General features: G+C 41.3%; 1 protein-coding gene across 5 annotated transcripts; it reads left to right on the top strand.

The window, feature by feature from the left end:
* Positions 1-11,216: 11,216 nt before the first annotated feature.
* Positions 11,217-16,659, top strand: LOC108088997 (isocitrate dehydrogenase [NADP] cytoplasmic). Of its 5 annotated transcripts, none has more exons than XM_017187063.1 (4): positions 11,217-11,357; positions 14,540-14,674; positions 14,985-15,038; positions 15,122-16,659. In XM_017187063.1, exons 2-4 carry the CDS (start codon positions 14,573-14,575, stop codon positions 16,400-16,402), a joined length of 1,437 nt encoding a protein of 478 aa, XP_017042552.1. In that variant the 5' UTR covers positions 11,217-11,357; positions 14,540-14,572; the 3' UTR covers positions 16,403-16,659. The 5 variants fall into 5 exon arrangements, with proteins under 5 accessions (XP_017042552.1, XP_017042554.1, XP_017042555.1 ...); XM_017187065.1 differs by having other exon boundaries at positions 11,218-11,357; positions 15,152-16,659; XM_017187066.1 differs by lacking the exon at positions 14,985-15,038 and having other exon boundaries at positions 11,219-11,357; positions 15,152-16,659.
* The last annotated feature ends 2 nt before the right edge of the window (positions 16,660-16,661 follow it).

Raw genomic sequence — 16,661 nt, 5'->3', positions numbered from 1 at the left:
AATAGTAAATAATAAAGTAAATAAATGCTATAGTTTATTATCACAACTAATGTTGTTATTTTTATACTGATATTTTAGACATTTTATTTGTTTTAAATGTACTTCTTTCTGTTGAACTGCTCAAACTCCCCATGCATTCAGCCAGAATAAGTCCGAGGGAACTCAAGTCGGGTGTAGACTTCGCATATTGTGCCAAGTGGTCACTTCAAAGCGCTTTTGATCGTTTTTGATTTCACATTCAATTTTATATCTGCCCTCTTTGTTTCGCTCGTTCTCGGCGAAATCTACAAAAAATTGCTTCGATTTTCGAGCATTTTCTGGAAGACAGCATCTTAATTTGAAGATTTATTTCAAGCACCGGAAGCGAAGCACCCGCCCGAGCGAAAAAAGAGTTGATTGTCCCGAATCGAAATCGCATATTACGGGCATATAGATATGGATGGACGTATGGGAACATGACCATAATTGACGCTGATTCTCCACGGTTACTTGCTTAATTCTGCTTTTTTCTCTTTTGGGCGGGGGCAATGGAATCGGAGTCAATGGAATCAATCGATTGGGTTCGAGGAAGTGACAGAGGTTAGAACAGGTTACTTTTGTAGAGAAACCAAAAAACATAGAAGTGCCGAGGAAAGTTTAAAAAATTAGATGGTAGGTACTTATGATTTTAAATAAGTTTCAACTGATTAGAATATATATATATATATATATAGTAGGTTACTACTAAAAGAAATCCTGTTTTTAAGGTTAATCATAAAACAATACCTTCAATAAGTTGTACAAAATAAAATACATTTTTTTTAGCTTAAAAAAACATTAAAGTACAAACATTATTAAGTAAAATGGATCTATTTAAACATATAATAACCACTAATATATGCCATTAATTTAGCTAAATAGAAATTCTTGATCAAGCACAGCCCATTTGATTTTAAATGAAAAGCGATTGCATCCAAACTGCTACAAATATTAGCACTTAATCCTATGAGGCAGCCAAAGCACTGCAAAAATGTCGAGTAAATTGAAACTATTGATGGAAAAGTTTTCGATGGGGCTGCATTTTGTGTTAAAAACCATGAAATTGTTATTAATGTCTCGACAAACAGCCGCTCCGCTCCGCGCACCCGCGGCAATTCCCCGCCAGCTGTTGGCCATCATCGCATTAGGAACAATGAAAAGCAAAAGTAAATCGAAATCGTAGCAAACTCGAAGACACTGCACTGGAGAAATGTTCATCATCATCAGTGGAAGTAGCAGCAGCAGCAGCAGCAGCAAAAGCAGCAACAGCAACATTGAAGCAGCAGCAGCAGCAGCAGCAATATCGATGGTGGCATCATTATCATCGCAACGATCATCGACGAGTGGTGAACAATTGAAAAAGTGCTTTTGCTTTTGCTCCTGCTCTTGGGGCAACACGTGCCGGGTCTCTTTTCAGCTTCTTTTTTTTGTTTTGTTTTGTACTTTTCTGAATGCTATCGATCTCGAGTGCCGGTGTACCTGTCGCTGCCACGCCCCCCGCCCTCCGCCGTTAGCTCATACGTACGAACGTACACTGCCCTACAAACACACATGCAGGTGCGCTGCCCAAAAACAGTTGCCGCCGGAGATCTTAAACTTTCATTTATACAATTGTCTTCAAACTGTGCAGCGCTTGCCGCTGCTCCGAAATGAAAGTCGGAACAAAATGGATTTGCTTTTGGAATTTCTGTTCAACAGAAGACATACAACACTACCAAAAAAAAAAAAAAAAAAAAAAAAAACAACAACGAAATGGACAAAAAAAATGATTCTGCTGCTGTTTGTTCATTTTGGGCCACTTGCGGCATTTGGTTTATTGCAGTTTTGCGGCCATGTGCCAAAGGAAAGGCCTTTGCATTTACCTTCAAATTTACCTTTGCCTTTGCCTTTGCCCACTTCTGTCCAATATCTCTTTAAATCTAAATGTGCTTTTCTTTTTTTCGGGATTGTGCTTTTTTTCGGGGATCGCTCTCCATCTCTTTGGGCCGATCAACTTTCGCCGCAGAATTTGCGAAAACGGAGAGTTGCCTTTCCATGGTTCTCGGCCCATCTTGGGACCCTATCCCTGCCGGGTCATTGAACGAAGGTTTTGGCAAATGGCCACAAAAAAAAAAAATGTAAGAAATAACAGAAGAAAAAAAATAGCAGCCCGAAACTGGTTATTATAATTTTTCGGCTTTCGCAGAATCGCACGCAGCTGCCCGGGCAGCGTCCCCCATTAGGTTGGCCCCATTCTCGGTCCGGCGGGTCCAGCGGGTCCAGGAACTGGGCTTGGCCACATGACAGCCTTAGCCAGCCCCCAGCCCCCGAATAGGCTCTACACTGCTAGAAACAGGGTCCCTTTTGCAGCACCCCAATGGGTGATCAATTGGCCCTAAAATATCCTTTGAAGAAAAACTTTCAGCAGGATAAATCAATATGATTTATTGAGTTTGTGTTTATCCTTTATTTTTAAACATTGTATAGATAAAACACATTTCATAATTTAATTAGTTAAAATAGTGCAGGTCAGATTGAAAATTTGTATTCTTTGATAATATTGCACAATATCTCTTTAAGCTTTTTTTAACTACTCAATTTGGTATTCCCCTGCTCCTCACTTTAATAATAATAAAATCTCCAGATAAATTTTCTTAACCACCTGCATATTGCGTTAAGGTACCACCACCTTATCCACTGTCCAATTAAGCAGAACTTCTGGTTTCCCAAATAGATTTGTGTCATTGCCATTAGAGATATATTGTTATGGATATTGGTTGTGCGTTTTCTTTAGGTGTAACTTGTTTGGGTATTTGGCTTCGTGACAAATATGAATATTTTTTGAGAGCAGGGAGTGGGCAAGCGGAGGAGATGAGGAGCAGAGTCACGGGTAACCACATCCACATCCACATCCACATCGACATCCCCATTTCCATGGCCATTCGTACGACAACCATGGCATCTCCATCTGCACAGCCTCATCCCCAAGTTAGCCAGGCCAGGCCAGCCAATCCACATCGGAGCACCGCGAACGCGGAAGTATTTAACGTGTTTGTTTGTCCATGCCAATTCCACGGCTTCTGCCGCATTTTGCAGCTCCAGAGCCAGAGAGCTCTGGATTCTGGAGTGGAGCTCCATGGAGCTCCATCGAGCAGCACTGGATTGCGGAATGGTTCTGGCTCTTTCATTTGGGTTTGGTGAAAAGTGTTTTGTATGCAAATCATTGAAATTACATATTATGGCCAGTCTTGCAGTAAGTAGCAGTTGGCCTCAAACCAACCCACTGACATGCACCGTGCAACCAGCAAACTTACCAACTTGGTTGGCCAACTTGGAGCCACAATCGTTTCGCCGGCGATGAAGACCTCAAATGGCCAAATGGAGAACGCTCCGAAGAGCCGGAAAGTCGAAAAGCCGAAAAGCAATTGGCTGAGAACTGGCCACGACAGATCGTAAATTCATTAGGGCAATGTTTTCGGGAGGTCTGCCAGCTGCACTCCCAATGTCTCAGTTGGGAGCCAAAACCCAAAAATAAAAACATAAGTAAAAAAAAAGGGGTTACGAAAAGTAAACAACTATTTAACTGACAGTCCAAAGAAACTTTTATGAACTTTTTCTGTCAGCGAAGTGTTTAAGATAAATTTAAGTCATATTTACGAGGCTAAACTGATTACGCAAAGTACTTGGCTGGGAATTTAAAACGAATCTGCTTCACTGTCAAAAAAACAAATATAATGTATAAAAAAAATTAACAAAATATTTAAAAGACTTTAAGGATACAACATTAAAGATCCAGATTCTTAAACAGCATTTAGTAATTAGTCAAAACAATAGGACAACCATATTGAAAAATTTTTTTATCTTATCTTTTCTTAAAACTTAATTTAAGATTGCAGTTCCTTTAACTTAATAAGTTATTGTCCTTATTTTTTCCAGTTTATCTGAGGAGTTACCCATTAATTTCAACTTTATTGGCACCCAGCAACATTATCCTTAGAAAGTGCTTCGCTGACCATTAGGAAATGTCAATCAATTGGAGCACAATTTCTCTGTGCACACACGCACATACCCAGGCAAATGGGGCGTATGAGCAATTTCTGGTGCGAAAAGGAAGCGAGGGGCGGTCGAGGGGTTTTCGGATGGCCAACTAAGTCGACTTTAATTAAAATGACAGACCATTAGAAAACGATTTGCCCAGATGAATATTTTTACGACTTGATTTGGCGCAATTGGAAAATGGAAAACTGCAATTGGGCGACCATGCGGTTTAGTTTGGGGGAAAAACTCAAAGTGGGATGGCAGGGGGCAGGGGGCAGGGGGCTTCCGCTGCGGCGAAACGAAAACTGATCATTAAAATGCACAGTTGAAAACGCAGGTGAAATCTCATCTTGCGGCTCTTGCGGTTTTCCAGCCACCGTTCACATATAATTCGCCCCAGAACTGTTCCATCCGACGCTTTCTACAGCCGATTGAATAATGCCACACATTCTTTAGAGCCTCGTGGTAGTCCCCCCATCGCGCCACTCCCCTTTTTCTTTATTTTTTTTTATTTTTATTTCCCTCCGAAGCATACATTAATTGATTTGTTTCGTAACCGAAATTAGGTAATTCGAAAAGCAAAGAAGCGGCGAAGAAAACATTTAAACGCTCAAATCTTCTTCGACTTGGGGCATACGTGAAAGTTCATAAACGAAAGCAAAACGTAAGCTAAACATTTTGTTTGTAGTTCGTAGCGCACATTGTCATTAAACAGAAAGAAAGAAGAAAAAAAAAAATGAAGCAGAACAGCGTTTGGGCCATGAAAGGCTTTTAACGCGTCCAAAAGGGTGGAGATTGGGAGGAGGATGGGAGGAGGAGGTGGAGGATGGGGGGAGGGGGAGGAGGGGGAGGTGCCACACGCACCAGGTGAGCGATGATCATTAAATGCCAAAAATGACCGGTGAATGAATGCAGCGAACGAAATGCCAAGACTCCATCCACACTCAAATTATAGCAAAGGCAGAGCTAAAACTTTAATGTTTCGAATGCCTCGTTTCGTTTCTCATTTCTCCTCCAACAAACAGCTCGAGTATATTAAAAGTGAAAACATGTAGAGAGACTCAGCTCACTCACTTCTTCATTGGCAAAGGGACGGCAAAAGCCAAATTGGCATACAAATTGCGTATACGTAATTTTAATTGATCATTTAAGCGATTTAGTTTCTTGATGCCCGCTTTACGTAAGCATTTCTTTTCGACTTTTTCGACCATATCACACATCACATTCGGTGTTATGCTAATTCCGCTGCGCATTTAGAAGGATTAATGAACCAAATTGACAGATGGACACAGACGATGAGTAAAAGTTGGCAATATTTTATAACCGATTATCTAATCGGAGTCTTTGTAGCAATCGCGCGACTTTCCTATGCAAATAAACAGAGATTTGTGGAGTGTAAAAGTGAGTGGGTTGAGTTCTTTATAAAATGTATGCAAATGAAATCGAAAACAAGGAAAAGAATTGAATTAAAATGAAGAAGTTATAGGGAGTGTGGCTGTATTTCCTTCTTTTTTTGTTTAATCTTTTTTGAAACTAAGAATTTATTCCTCCCACAATTTTCTAAGCAAACCTGTTGAGCAAAATGAATAAATAAATTTCTACCCACATATGATAACTTCCTTTTCATTCACAAGCCAAATCGGGTTTGCCCACCATGGGCAGCGTCCATTAAACTTCCTCCTCGTTTCTCGGCAGAAAAAGCTGGAAGCAAGTGAAAGTGCCTAAAGACACATTCAATTTCGAATAATTTCGCTATCAATTAATAAAACGCGCAACGTGCATGAATGAGCGAATGCGAATGCGAATGTGGATGCTGTGCTCTGCTCTACTGGAAAAGATTAATTGCCGGCCACGTTGAGGGGGCATCATTAGCACATCATTACTGTCCCCCAGCAGAAAACTATAATGATTACTTTGGACTTTTGAATGGGAAGTTCGGCGTCTTTTTGCGGTGAGAAAAGTGCCTAGAAAGCGAAGGTTGCCGGCTGCTTTACGGCTCCACGGTTCCTTCCTCCTCGCAAAAGCCACCATGATGCTTTCAAAACTGCACGGATCCACGATAGAAGGCTGCCCTCCAGCCAAATCTCTTCCCAAAAATAAAATCCGTGGAAGATCTCATGCTGCGTAAGCGTTTTAGCGCAAAACGAAGAAAGTGCTGCCTGTCTGGGGGCACTGCAAAAAATATAAATGACAATTTTAAGTAATTTCCTTACAACAAAAATCGAGGTAAAAATAAACTACAAATTCTAATAAGAACAACGATATTATTCCCGCTTTGAGAAATCCATAGTTTGTGTTCTATCTATAGAAATATAATTATAATATAATTTTTAATGATTTTTAAAGTTGCTATTTTTTCCTGTGCACATTTATATGCTTCTTGGTGTCATTTCTCCTTGGCATGATGCTCAACTATTGCCGGCTGACTGAAAAGTGATGGAAACGAAAAGCGTGTAAAACATCGCGCGAATCACAAAAATCAATTGGAGATTTTACTTTCGACGACAAAAAGACAGATCTCGAATGGAGGCGGAAGAAGCGTTGAGTGAGTCTCTTCTCCAACCAAAAAACACCAAACAGACAATGTGGAACTATTTGCGCTGTCCTATGCCGTATAATTAAATTTCTTTTCAGTTTGATTTTCACCCTCCAAAGTACAAGTCATCCCGCAGACAGAGATCCCAATGCCATAAAGGGTTTTAGCAAAACTTCAGGCCTGTCATGACCGCAATGAATTTTGCATTTGGCTAAGACGCCAAAAACCAGCAACGACCTGGCAGAAATTTATTTTTATAATATTCCACGAAAAGAGGGCTTCTTTCGTTTACACAAGAAATGCGAAAATAATTATTCAACTCGCGAGCTAAAAATAAACTTTACAAAAAATTAGCCAAATATCTTTTCCTGCAATCAAGAGTCTTCTGCTTTGTGTCGATGTTCGTAAAAATTTATCTGATTGTTAATTAAATATTATGTATTATTTTTATGGGGCTAACAGACACGTGATAAATGAAATTGTAACCCAAAAATAAAGCTTCGCTCGGTTATCATATCTGCTAAAACTTAAGTATCAAAGTCGGATCTAAGGTTATATTTAAAGGGTAAGCCAGAAGCCGCTTCCTGTAATCAAGAGTCCACAGTTTGGCTGTCTCCTTCGCATTGTCCTGCCTTCGGGCCATTCCCCAATAGCAATCCCCATCCTAGAACCCGAATCGCTTTCAACATTTCCGCTGCAGCTTCAATTACTTTCGAGCCGGTGGAAATTTGCATACAAGCAGATGGAACACATGAATTAATATTTGGCTATTGGCCATATTTAGCTGACACAACAATAGACGCAGTCCATGTCTGGCTCTAACCATGTGAAAGCCGAAAGCCAGCCAAGATCGCCAGTTCGCCAGTTTGCCAGTTCGCCGGTTCGAGCGCGCATTAATGATTTCTCACATGGAGCTGGACGCAAAGTAAAACTGCTGGATGCAAAACCGAAACCGAAGTCGCCAGCTCCAAGTTGCGTAGCTCTGATCTTGGCCCTTGGCTCTTGGACGTTGGACGTGGATGTCTCTGGGCCTGGCCGATACATTGACCCAGTGGGCAATTGGTATGCAGCGCGGCCAGTTGGCTGCACTTCATTGGCAAGCTCAGGAGCGAAATGGGAAAAACAAATGCCTTGGCATTGCTTTCGATTTTAAATGATTTTTTATACCCTTGGAGACAACACACAACATAAAAAGCAAGTATATATATTACACTAATATTTAATCAAAGTAAAAATACTTTATTACATTTACAACAAAAATTTGGGAAAAGCTTTAATGTGTTAATGAATACATTTCTTTTATTTTTTTTAACTTAGTCTTATCAAACATTTGAATTAGATTGGAAAAACAAGATTAAATCATTATTTTTTTAATGTATAATATTTTCAATTTTTTTTAGGTTTACAAAAATGATCGATTTCAACATTTTTTTTAACAAAATATGGTTTTTTCTAACATTTGCCAAAGTACAAAAACCTTAACATACCTTAATTAACTTGCACTCTTTTTCACGCGATGCATTCGTTTTGAAAGCCATTCGCTCTGCCAGCTCTGCAAGTTATTGGCAAGGTTTCCTATTTGACAACGTTAACGCCTTTCACCTGATGGTCCGTTGAAAAATGCTCCCTCGTCCGAATTAGACGGGCAGTCAAATTAAAAACCAATCAAATCGCGATGGGAAGTCAATGATGCCGCCGAAGATGCCGAAGACGCAGTCAAGAGTCGATGCCTCAGTAGCCCACATCGCCAATGGTGGGCTCAAATCTGGCTATTTTCGTAGCGACTTAGCATAAATTTGCATAAGCACTAAAGTCCGAAACATAACTGTAAACATAATGAAACGAGCGCTTGATAAATAACATCAAAAAACCTTCTAGATCGAAAAGAGACGAATCGAAAGAGAGATGAGTCGTCTGAAGGTGAATTTCGGAGATTTCCTTTTGATGCATTCTGCTCGTAAAAGACATTTGCATCTGGGCTGGGCGAGAAATGAAATATGTGCCATACCAGATCGGCAATGCGATTAAGATATCAACTTTTGTCTACCCCACCCCCCCCTTTCCCATGCAACTGTGCCGCTCCACAAAGATAAGATGCAAGTTGAAAGCGCTCCGAATATTTGAGAGATGAGACCTGGAGAAATTGACACGAGACTACAAAAAACTCAAAGGGGAATTACTGCGATGATATCTTCACTTAAAGTAACATTATAATATATTTTAATTTGAAATTCTTTCTTAACAAATTAATGGTAATTCCTATTGATTTTATGTTGAGAGTTGGCTAAGGTTTAGTGACTTTTTGGAGCACCCAAAATCACTCCCGTGATCAGCACGCTGCCATCGCTAGCTCCATTGAAATGGAAACTGGCCAGGCTAACTGGCTAACTGACCAACTGACTGACTGACAGCCACACATCGTCTTTAGAAATGGCGCACAAAAGACAAGCTGCTGCTGCCACAGTTGTTTTTGTTGCTGCTGCTGCTGCTGCTGCTGCGGCTGCTGTTCAGCATAGGAGTTGGTTCGTTTTGGTCTGTTTTTCTGTTTTGTTTGACGAAATTGACTTTCTCCATTCAATATAATTAATAGTAATATTCCGATGCCCTGGCTACACACACGTCTCCAGAATGGTAACAACCACGCCGCATCGCCAGCTTGGAATGTCGACAGGAAGTAATTTGTTATTGCAGGCGTGCATTAGAGATCGAAAGGCGTTTGAAAAGCCATCACATCACAGCAAGATCCGCTGCACGTGCACGGCATCCCAGTGGGGAGTTCTTCGGTAGAAATAGCGAGGAGGGGGACTGACTCTACGAAGGAATTCGCACCGCACCACGGGGCGTATGGGTAACAAGTGAAAAGTCAGAAATTCCTAGCCGTTCACCCGGCGGATGAGTGATGTGCGCGCCAGTGTGTTTACGAGCATTTTTCTATAGGTCTTTTAAGATCTGCCACATTTTGTTGTTTATGCAAATTGTCTTCATTCGAGGGCGCTCGCTACTCACTTTCAAAACGAGACAGAAAGCATATTTAGCTAATATTTTAGGATGGCTTCTGCGGCTTTTACTTTTCTCCTTAGCATTCCGCTGGTTGAAATTAAAAGTAGTTTACCAGACGCTTCTGTTTTTCTGTTTTTTGGGTTTTTCTTCGTTTTTTTTGTTTTTTGTGCCATCTGTTTACATAACGTCAGAGCGAAATAAAAAAGAAATAGTTTAACAATGCCAACTAGCAAATAAGGCAGTTCGGGCACGCACTACACGAAATTATCTGCCAGCCAATGTGTGAATAATGTGTGCCTGGGCAAGAGCAAGTGGCCAAGTGGCAACCAGTGGCCATTTCACGTTCATTGACATGGCTAATGGCCGGTGGCTGGTGGCTGGTGGCTGATGGCTGGTGGCTTAGACCGGAGTACGATGAAGTGAAGTGGTGCAGGGCAGAAACCAAACCAAACCAAAGCAGACCAAAACCACCGACACGTCTAAACGGAGGTTTCGCCGGCACGCGTTTGTTTTACCTGAGAAGTGGACGGGCCGAATATGTTATTTAATGCATTGGCATGCACAAATTAAGACTCGTTATAATTGGGGGTTATATAACCCATAAGCGACGCTTATCTAATGCCATACGGCGAAGGCAAAGAAAGCGGCGCAATTGGACGAGTTTTCCTAGCCAGTTTGTGACAAATAATAGGCCCAAGATCCAGGTGATTTTCATGCGTGTTCGTTCGGCTATCGCCGCATTTGATGTTTTAAGCCGCGTTAGATGGAAATGCTTAACGGGATCGGGCGTAATGAGATGAGTTAATGGGCAGAGGGAAAAGGTAGATCTATAATTTTGTACTATTATTGGTAGAATAATCGATGTCTAATGCTTATGAGAATTTCGCTCTTACTCTTTTATTTTCCAAATGGTAGTTGAGGTTCTAAGTAGGTATTATGAACCTGATTTCCATTGATCTAAGATATGATGCTTTCATTTAGTTTATATAAATTCAGTTTTCTTTACTTTTGTGGAGTATTAAGCCCTAGCTCTGTTTAAAAACTTATCTAATAAATAGACTAAATATTGAATATTTATATTGTTTTAGCCTGTCTAAAGATGATTATGGAAATGGATTTTGGCTGTGGGCAGATGGTCACGAGTGGTCAACGTCTGGCGAAGAACGCAGCATTTGCTTTTTGTTGCCAGCACACTTTCGCACATTAAAAGCGTCCACAACACGGGATTGCAGATTTTTTATTTGCATGTTTAAAGCCCGTTGAAGAGCTTGGCTAACATTTCACTTTTGGAGCACATTTTATGGTTTTCCTTTTAGCGCCATAAAAGCAAATGGTCTGCTCTCATAAGCTCCCCTGGAGATTTGGCAATTAAGAATTTAAATTTCATTTTTGGCGGCTTGTGGAGTCGAACCAAAGCTGACTATCATCGAATTATAAACAAAAGCTTGAGTTTCAGAGAAATCTCCCTCTTCAACAAATAAGCTGCTCTGCAGCCTCTGTTAGAACCGATGTACTGAACCATGGTTGAAAAACGAGGCGCTCGGGGTCTCCCACCCAGGTTGGTGGCAAAACATCAGCTTTTTGGGAGCAGCTGATTCACAAAACATGTTTTTATCTACGGAATTATTATCCCCACACGCTCCAAGTTCTTTCTCTTTGGTTTCCAATTTGAAAATTTGAAATCAGTTATTCGCTACGTTTGATTGGGAGTGGTTCGCCATTTTTCGGTCAATAAATAAATAAAAGTCTGTGTTAATCTAAATCCAACATTCTTAATATTTAAAAGGTAAGTGAACCAAATTGTTGGTTATATACGAAGCGGTTTTACCACCACCCACTTTTATCTCATCTCGCTCACTTACTGCATTTATAATGCTGACTTGCAATTTATCAGAGCGAATAAAAAATGGAGGACTTGCGAATTGGCCCTGATATGTTAATTGCAATATTCGAGCCTTGCTTATGCGAATAATTTGCGTTGTTTAAGTTTATGCATAACCCCCTGGCCCAACCTATTTAGTCCCGAACTTTCCCCACCGGTCTGTTTTTATATGCAATTTATCTGACTGCCGCTGTGTTTGTTTTTTTCTTTGCACCGGTTTGCCTCCTCTGAAAAGAAGAGAGACAGATAAAAAATACAAAAAGATTTGAAAGAGAGCGGTATAGATGGGGTGACAGAGACAGACACGTAACCCAATCGTCAGGCTTTTCTCTTCCACCTGATTCTCCAGGTGCTGTCCAAAGTTTAATCTTGACTTCGTGTCGACCGTTTTAATTAAACCTAAATTGCATATCTACAAACAGAATGTTCGAGCACATCTCCAGATAGTCATAAGAAGGCTCGTATCTCATACAGAATTCTGTAATAAACGAAGCAAAACCTCATTAACAAGAAACATTCAAAACAAAGTTATTTATTTGAAAAAAAAACAAGAAAGGAAGCTAGCTTCGGCAAGCCGAAGCTTATATACCCTTGCAGTCATCAAATATGTCGATATGTAGGCTAAACAACATCGAAGCTAAGACTATTTTTCTATTCATTTTCCATATTTTCGACTATAGATCTTATGTGAGCTATATGATATAGCTTTCCGATTTTGATCAAATTTAATTCGTAATTCAAGAGTCGTTAGAAAACTTTATATTCCAAAAATCATGGGTATCTGATAAAAAACAACGATATTATAATTTTATTTCCGTTATTTCTATATAGATCTTCCGATCTTTCCTATGGTACCTATAAGATATAGTTGTCCGATTTTTATGAAACTTTTTTCTCAATACAAACGTGGTTAGAAAACTTGATATTCAAAAAATCATGCTCGTGGGATAAAAAACAACGATGTAATCAATTTATTTCCATTAATTCTATATATTTTTCGATCTCTCCTATGGCAGCTATATGATAGAGTTATCCGATTTTGATCAAATTTAATCCGAAATTCAAAAACTGTTTGAAAACGCCATCTAGAAGAAATCAAGTCGATCTGATCAAAAACAACAGAGTGAGAATTTTTTATTTCATTCCCTTGTATTGGAGCTATCCGATATAGTCGGCCGATCCGGCTCGTTCCGACTTATATACTGCGTGCAACAACTACACAACTTTTGGGAAAGTTTCAGCACGATAGCTTTAAAACTGAGAGACTAGTTTGCGCGGAAACGGACAGACGGACAGACGGACAGACGGACAGACGGACAGACGTACAGGCGGATTCCGATTCTGCTCGTGATGCTGATCAAGAATATATATACTTTATGGGGTCTGAGGTGTCTCCTTCACTGCGTTGCAAACTTCTGACTGAAATTATAATACCCTTTTGCTCTGCAAGGGTATAAAAAAATGTAAACCATTAAAAAATTTGTATTAATTTCTTATATACATAACTCTACCTCCCCCAATCTTAAAAACTTTGGGCCACAAAATAAAATATACATACAAATGTATGTTTCCAGATTCATTTTAAAGTTATTTGGGTAATTTATTGCCTGTTGCAATTAATTGTTCATTTTCATTTACAAGACCATATTTTTGGAATTATGCAGTTTAAAAATTTTATTATAAGAAATTTTTTAAATGGTTTTCTTTACTTAAAATCGCAAAAATTAAATCTATGGTTACAACTGTTTGACAGAGTTGAACCTGTGAATAAATACCACACATGTTTTATTTGTTGAAAAATTTTAAATAAATATGTGTATGTATATTTTTTAGTTATCAAAATTTCAAATTGTGACGTAAGATCCAAGGGTTAAAAGCCACATGATTTGTCTGTCTAAAAATCTATGTGCAAAAAATGCAAGAGTACCCACCCAACTGGTAAAATCTAACGAATTTCACCCTGTCATTGCATGTTTATTTACCACTGGCAAATCTTATCGGCCACGTTAGAAAGAAGTAGAAGGGGGTGGGTTGGAGTTTGATATTGAATACCATGTTCGAAGTCTGCCAGATGGGCTACTGAGCCCCTTGTGAAATTCACTTGGTGAAAGCATAAATACTGTTTTTTTGATTACCGCTCCTCTTTTTTCCCCATTAGGGGGCGGGGCTTATGGCGTGATAAGCGATCGCGCCACCTCGGTATGTTAATTAGGTAGTCAAAGATACAATGGAGAATCCAAAGATTTTTATAAAGCCAGACGCTGCCATTAATTCAAATTGAGAAGAAAAACTTAAAAAAGAATCACGCAATTGTGATTAGTTAGACAAGTGAATGGCATTGAATGAGAAGATAAGAAACGTAGACTCTTTGCGATAATCAGAGCGAGCCTCCTTCGCAACAATAAAAAAAGACATGAGCGCCCAGTTTCAAAAATGATCTAAGCTTTGACATGTCATTACCCATCACTATCGAGTATCGTTATCGATATCACAGAAGTAACAGCTGATGGAAAATTTAAATGACCACAAGTGAAGTGTAAAAAATTCCAGAGTGCCACGCGCTGCTTATTTATAAATAGATGTATTATCAAGTGACGTCGGCCCTGAACTTAAAATAAAAGTAGTTACACCCCAAATAGTGGAAAAGTTTTTGTTAACTGATAAGAAGAAAGAAAGAGAAGGACAATGCCACCCACAATGCAAAACCGATTGGCAAGTGAACCGGCGATAACGATTACATGTTTACGTCGAGTTCCCCGAGTGTTTGTTGTTTTGGCAATTGTTACATTATTAATTAAAATTAGTTTTCTAAAGCGCTCTGAGAGCAGCTTATCAAAGTCCCCGGGCTAAATCTTATCTGACCGGCCATATAGAACGTTGTGATTACGCCGATTGCGCAACGATTTGATTGTACGGCTAGCTGGGAACTGCAGCAAATAACGGCACTTTACAGTTATCAGTTTTACAGTTAGGACGCGGGCTACGCCTACAGCTTTTGTCCGGAGATTTCTCGCGTTCCCCGGGCCCAGTGTCAGCATTTGTATTGTTTCAGTTTGGTGACAAACAGTTTCGTCTCTCGATTTCAGTCCGGTTCATTCATAAAATTACCGAGTTGTAAAATGTTTGCCCTGCGCCGCACAGCCGCTATGATGAAGACGGTGCACCGTCAACCGCAGTTCAACCAGGCAGTTTTCCGGGCCAATTTCGCCATCAGTGCCGCGGTAGGTTCTTAACGTGAATCTTCCTTTGTTGCCCTAATATCTCTGCTTCTTAAATTTGGAAGTAGGGTGGGTCGATATTTGTAAAAAGTTGTTAAAAATATACATACAATAATTGTAAAATTTTTTACCAAGTTTTAAAATATTTAAAGCGTGCTTTGTGAGAAGACATTTTTTTTAGATTTAACAAAGAGCATTTTTTCATACAAAAAAATCGAACCACCCTATCTCATCCGGATCAAAGTTCACTTTGCTTTGCCGGCTTTCACTTGTTCATCGTCATTAAATATTCGCCTGTATCGCCTGTGTCTAGGAACCCATTACGCACAAGTTATCAATGGATCAGAAGATTGCCGCCGTGAGTGAGGTGAATTCCCAAACACGCCAGCTTCTAGACACAAATCCATTATTCACATAGCTAATAAGTTCCCTTTATCTGCCACCCTCAAGAACTCATTTGTGGTATGCTCTCCCGAACAGATGGCCCAGAAGATCCCAGCCGGACCCGTTGTGGATGTCCTCGGTGACGAGATGACCCGCATCATCTGGGACTCGATCAAGGAGAAGCTTATTCTGCCCTTCCTGGACATCGAGCTGCACACCTACGATCTGGGTATCGAATACCGTGACAAGACTGAGGACCAGGTCACGATCGACTGTGCCGAGGCCATCAAGAAGTACAATGTGGGCATCAAGTGCGCCACCATCACCCCAGATGAGAAGCGAGTGGAGGAGTTCAAGCTGAAGAAGATGTGGAAGTCCCCCAACGGAACCATCCGTAACATTCTGGGAGGAACTGTCTTCCGTGAGGCCATCATCTGCAAGAACGTGCCCCGTTTGGTGTCCGGCTGGCAGAAGCCCATCGTGATCGGTCGCCACGCTCACGCCGATCAGTACAAGGCCGTGGACTATGTGGTTCCCGGACCCGGCAAGCTTACCCTTACATGGAAGGGTGCTGACGGTCAGGTCATCGACGAGGTGATCAATGACTTCAAGGGACCCGGTGTCGCCCTAGGAATGTTCAACACGGACGACTCGATCGTGGACTTTGCCCACGCCTCGTTCAAGTTCGCCCTGGACCGCCAGCTGCCGCTGTACATGAGCACCAAGAACACGATCCTCAAGAAGTACGATGGCCGCTTCAAGGACATCTTCGAGGACCTGTACAACAAGCAGTACAAGAAGGAGTACGAGGCGGCGGGCATCTGGTATGAGCACCGTCTCATCGACGACATGGTTGCCTATGCCATGAAGTCCGAGGGTGGCTTCGTGTGGGCCTGCAAGAACTACGACGGTGATGTGCAGTCCGACTCCGTTGCCCAGGGATACGGTTCTCTGGGTCTCATGACCTCCGTGCTGCTGTGCCCCGATGGCAAGACCGTCGAGGCGGAGGCCGCCCACGGAACGGTGACGCGTCACTTCCGTTTCTACCAGCAGGGCAAGGAGACCTCCACCAACCCTATTGCCTCGATCTTCGCCTGGACCCGTGGTCTGCTGCACCGCGCCAAGCTGGACAACAACGAGCCGCTGAAGCAGTTCGCCGAGACCCTGGAGCAGGTGTGCATCGATACCATCGAGGGCGGCGCCATGACCAAGGATCTGGCCATCTGCATCAAGGGCAGCATCAGCGCCGTGGAGCGCAAGGACTACCAGGAGACGTTCGAGTTCATGGACACGCTGGCCAAGAACCTGGAGGCCGCTTTGGCCAAGAACGCCGCCGCCGCCAAGTGACTATCCAGCTCTAAATCCGAGCCGCAGGCTTCGCACCTTTAAGGAAACCACTCAGCGAAGCCTCGTCCTATACCATTACACTTTACCATATTTCCATTCGTATATGTAGATGTACGCGTCCTAGGCTAACTATTCGTGTCCTCGCTGTATGTCCCACACAGTTTCATTGTCTCTGCGAGACGCAACGAAAAACCCATGATTTTCCCCTTAACGTCTAACGGAAAAGAAATTTCAAATAAATGTATTTTTATACCGGACT

This window comes from Drosophila ficusphila, unplaced genomic scaffold (genome assembly GCF_018152265.1).
Source record: "Drosophila ficusphila isolate 14025-0441.05 unplaced genomic scaffold, ASM1815226v1 contig_106, whole genome shotgun sequence".
NCBI lineage: Eukaryota > Metazoa > Arthropoda > Insecta > Diptera > Drosophilidae > Drosophila > Drosophila ficusphila.
The sequence above is the reverse complement of the archived record's forward strand: the minus strand, read 5'-3'. Positions and strand labels throughout refer to the sequence as shown.

Coding starts and splice junctions, on each gene's coding strand:
- LOC108088997 (XM_017187063.1), top strand. CDS start 14,573: ATGTTTGCCCTGCGCCGCACAGCCGCTATGATGAAGACGGTGCACCGT. Junction 14,675..14,984: donor ATTTCGCCATCAGTGCCGCG/GTAGGTTCTTAA, acceptor GCCTGTGTCTAG/GAACCCATTACGCACAAGTT. Junction 15,039..15,121: donor AGATTGCCGCCGTGAGTGAG/GTGAATTCCCAA, acceptor GCCACCCTCAAG/AACTCATTTGTGGTATGCTC.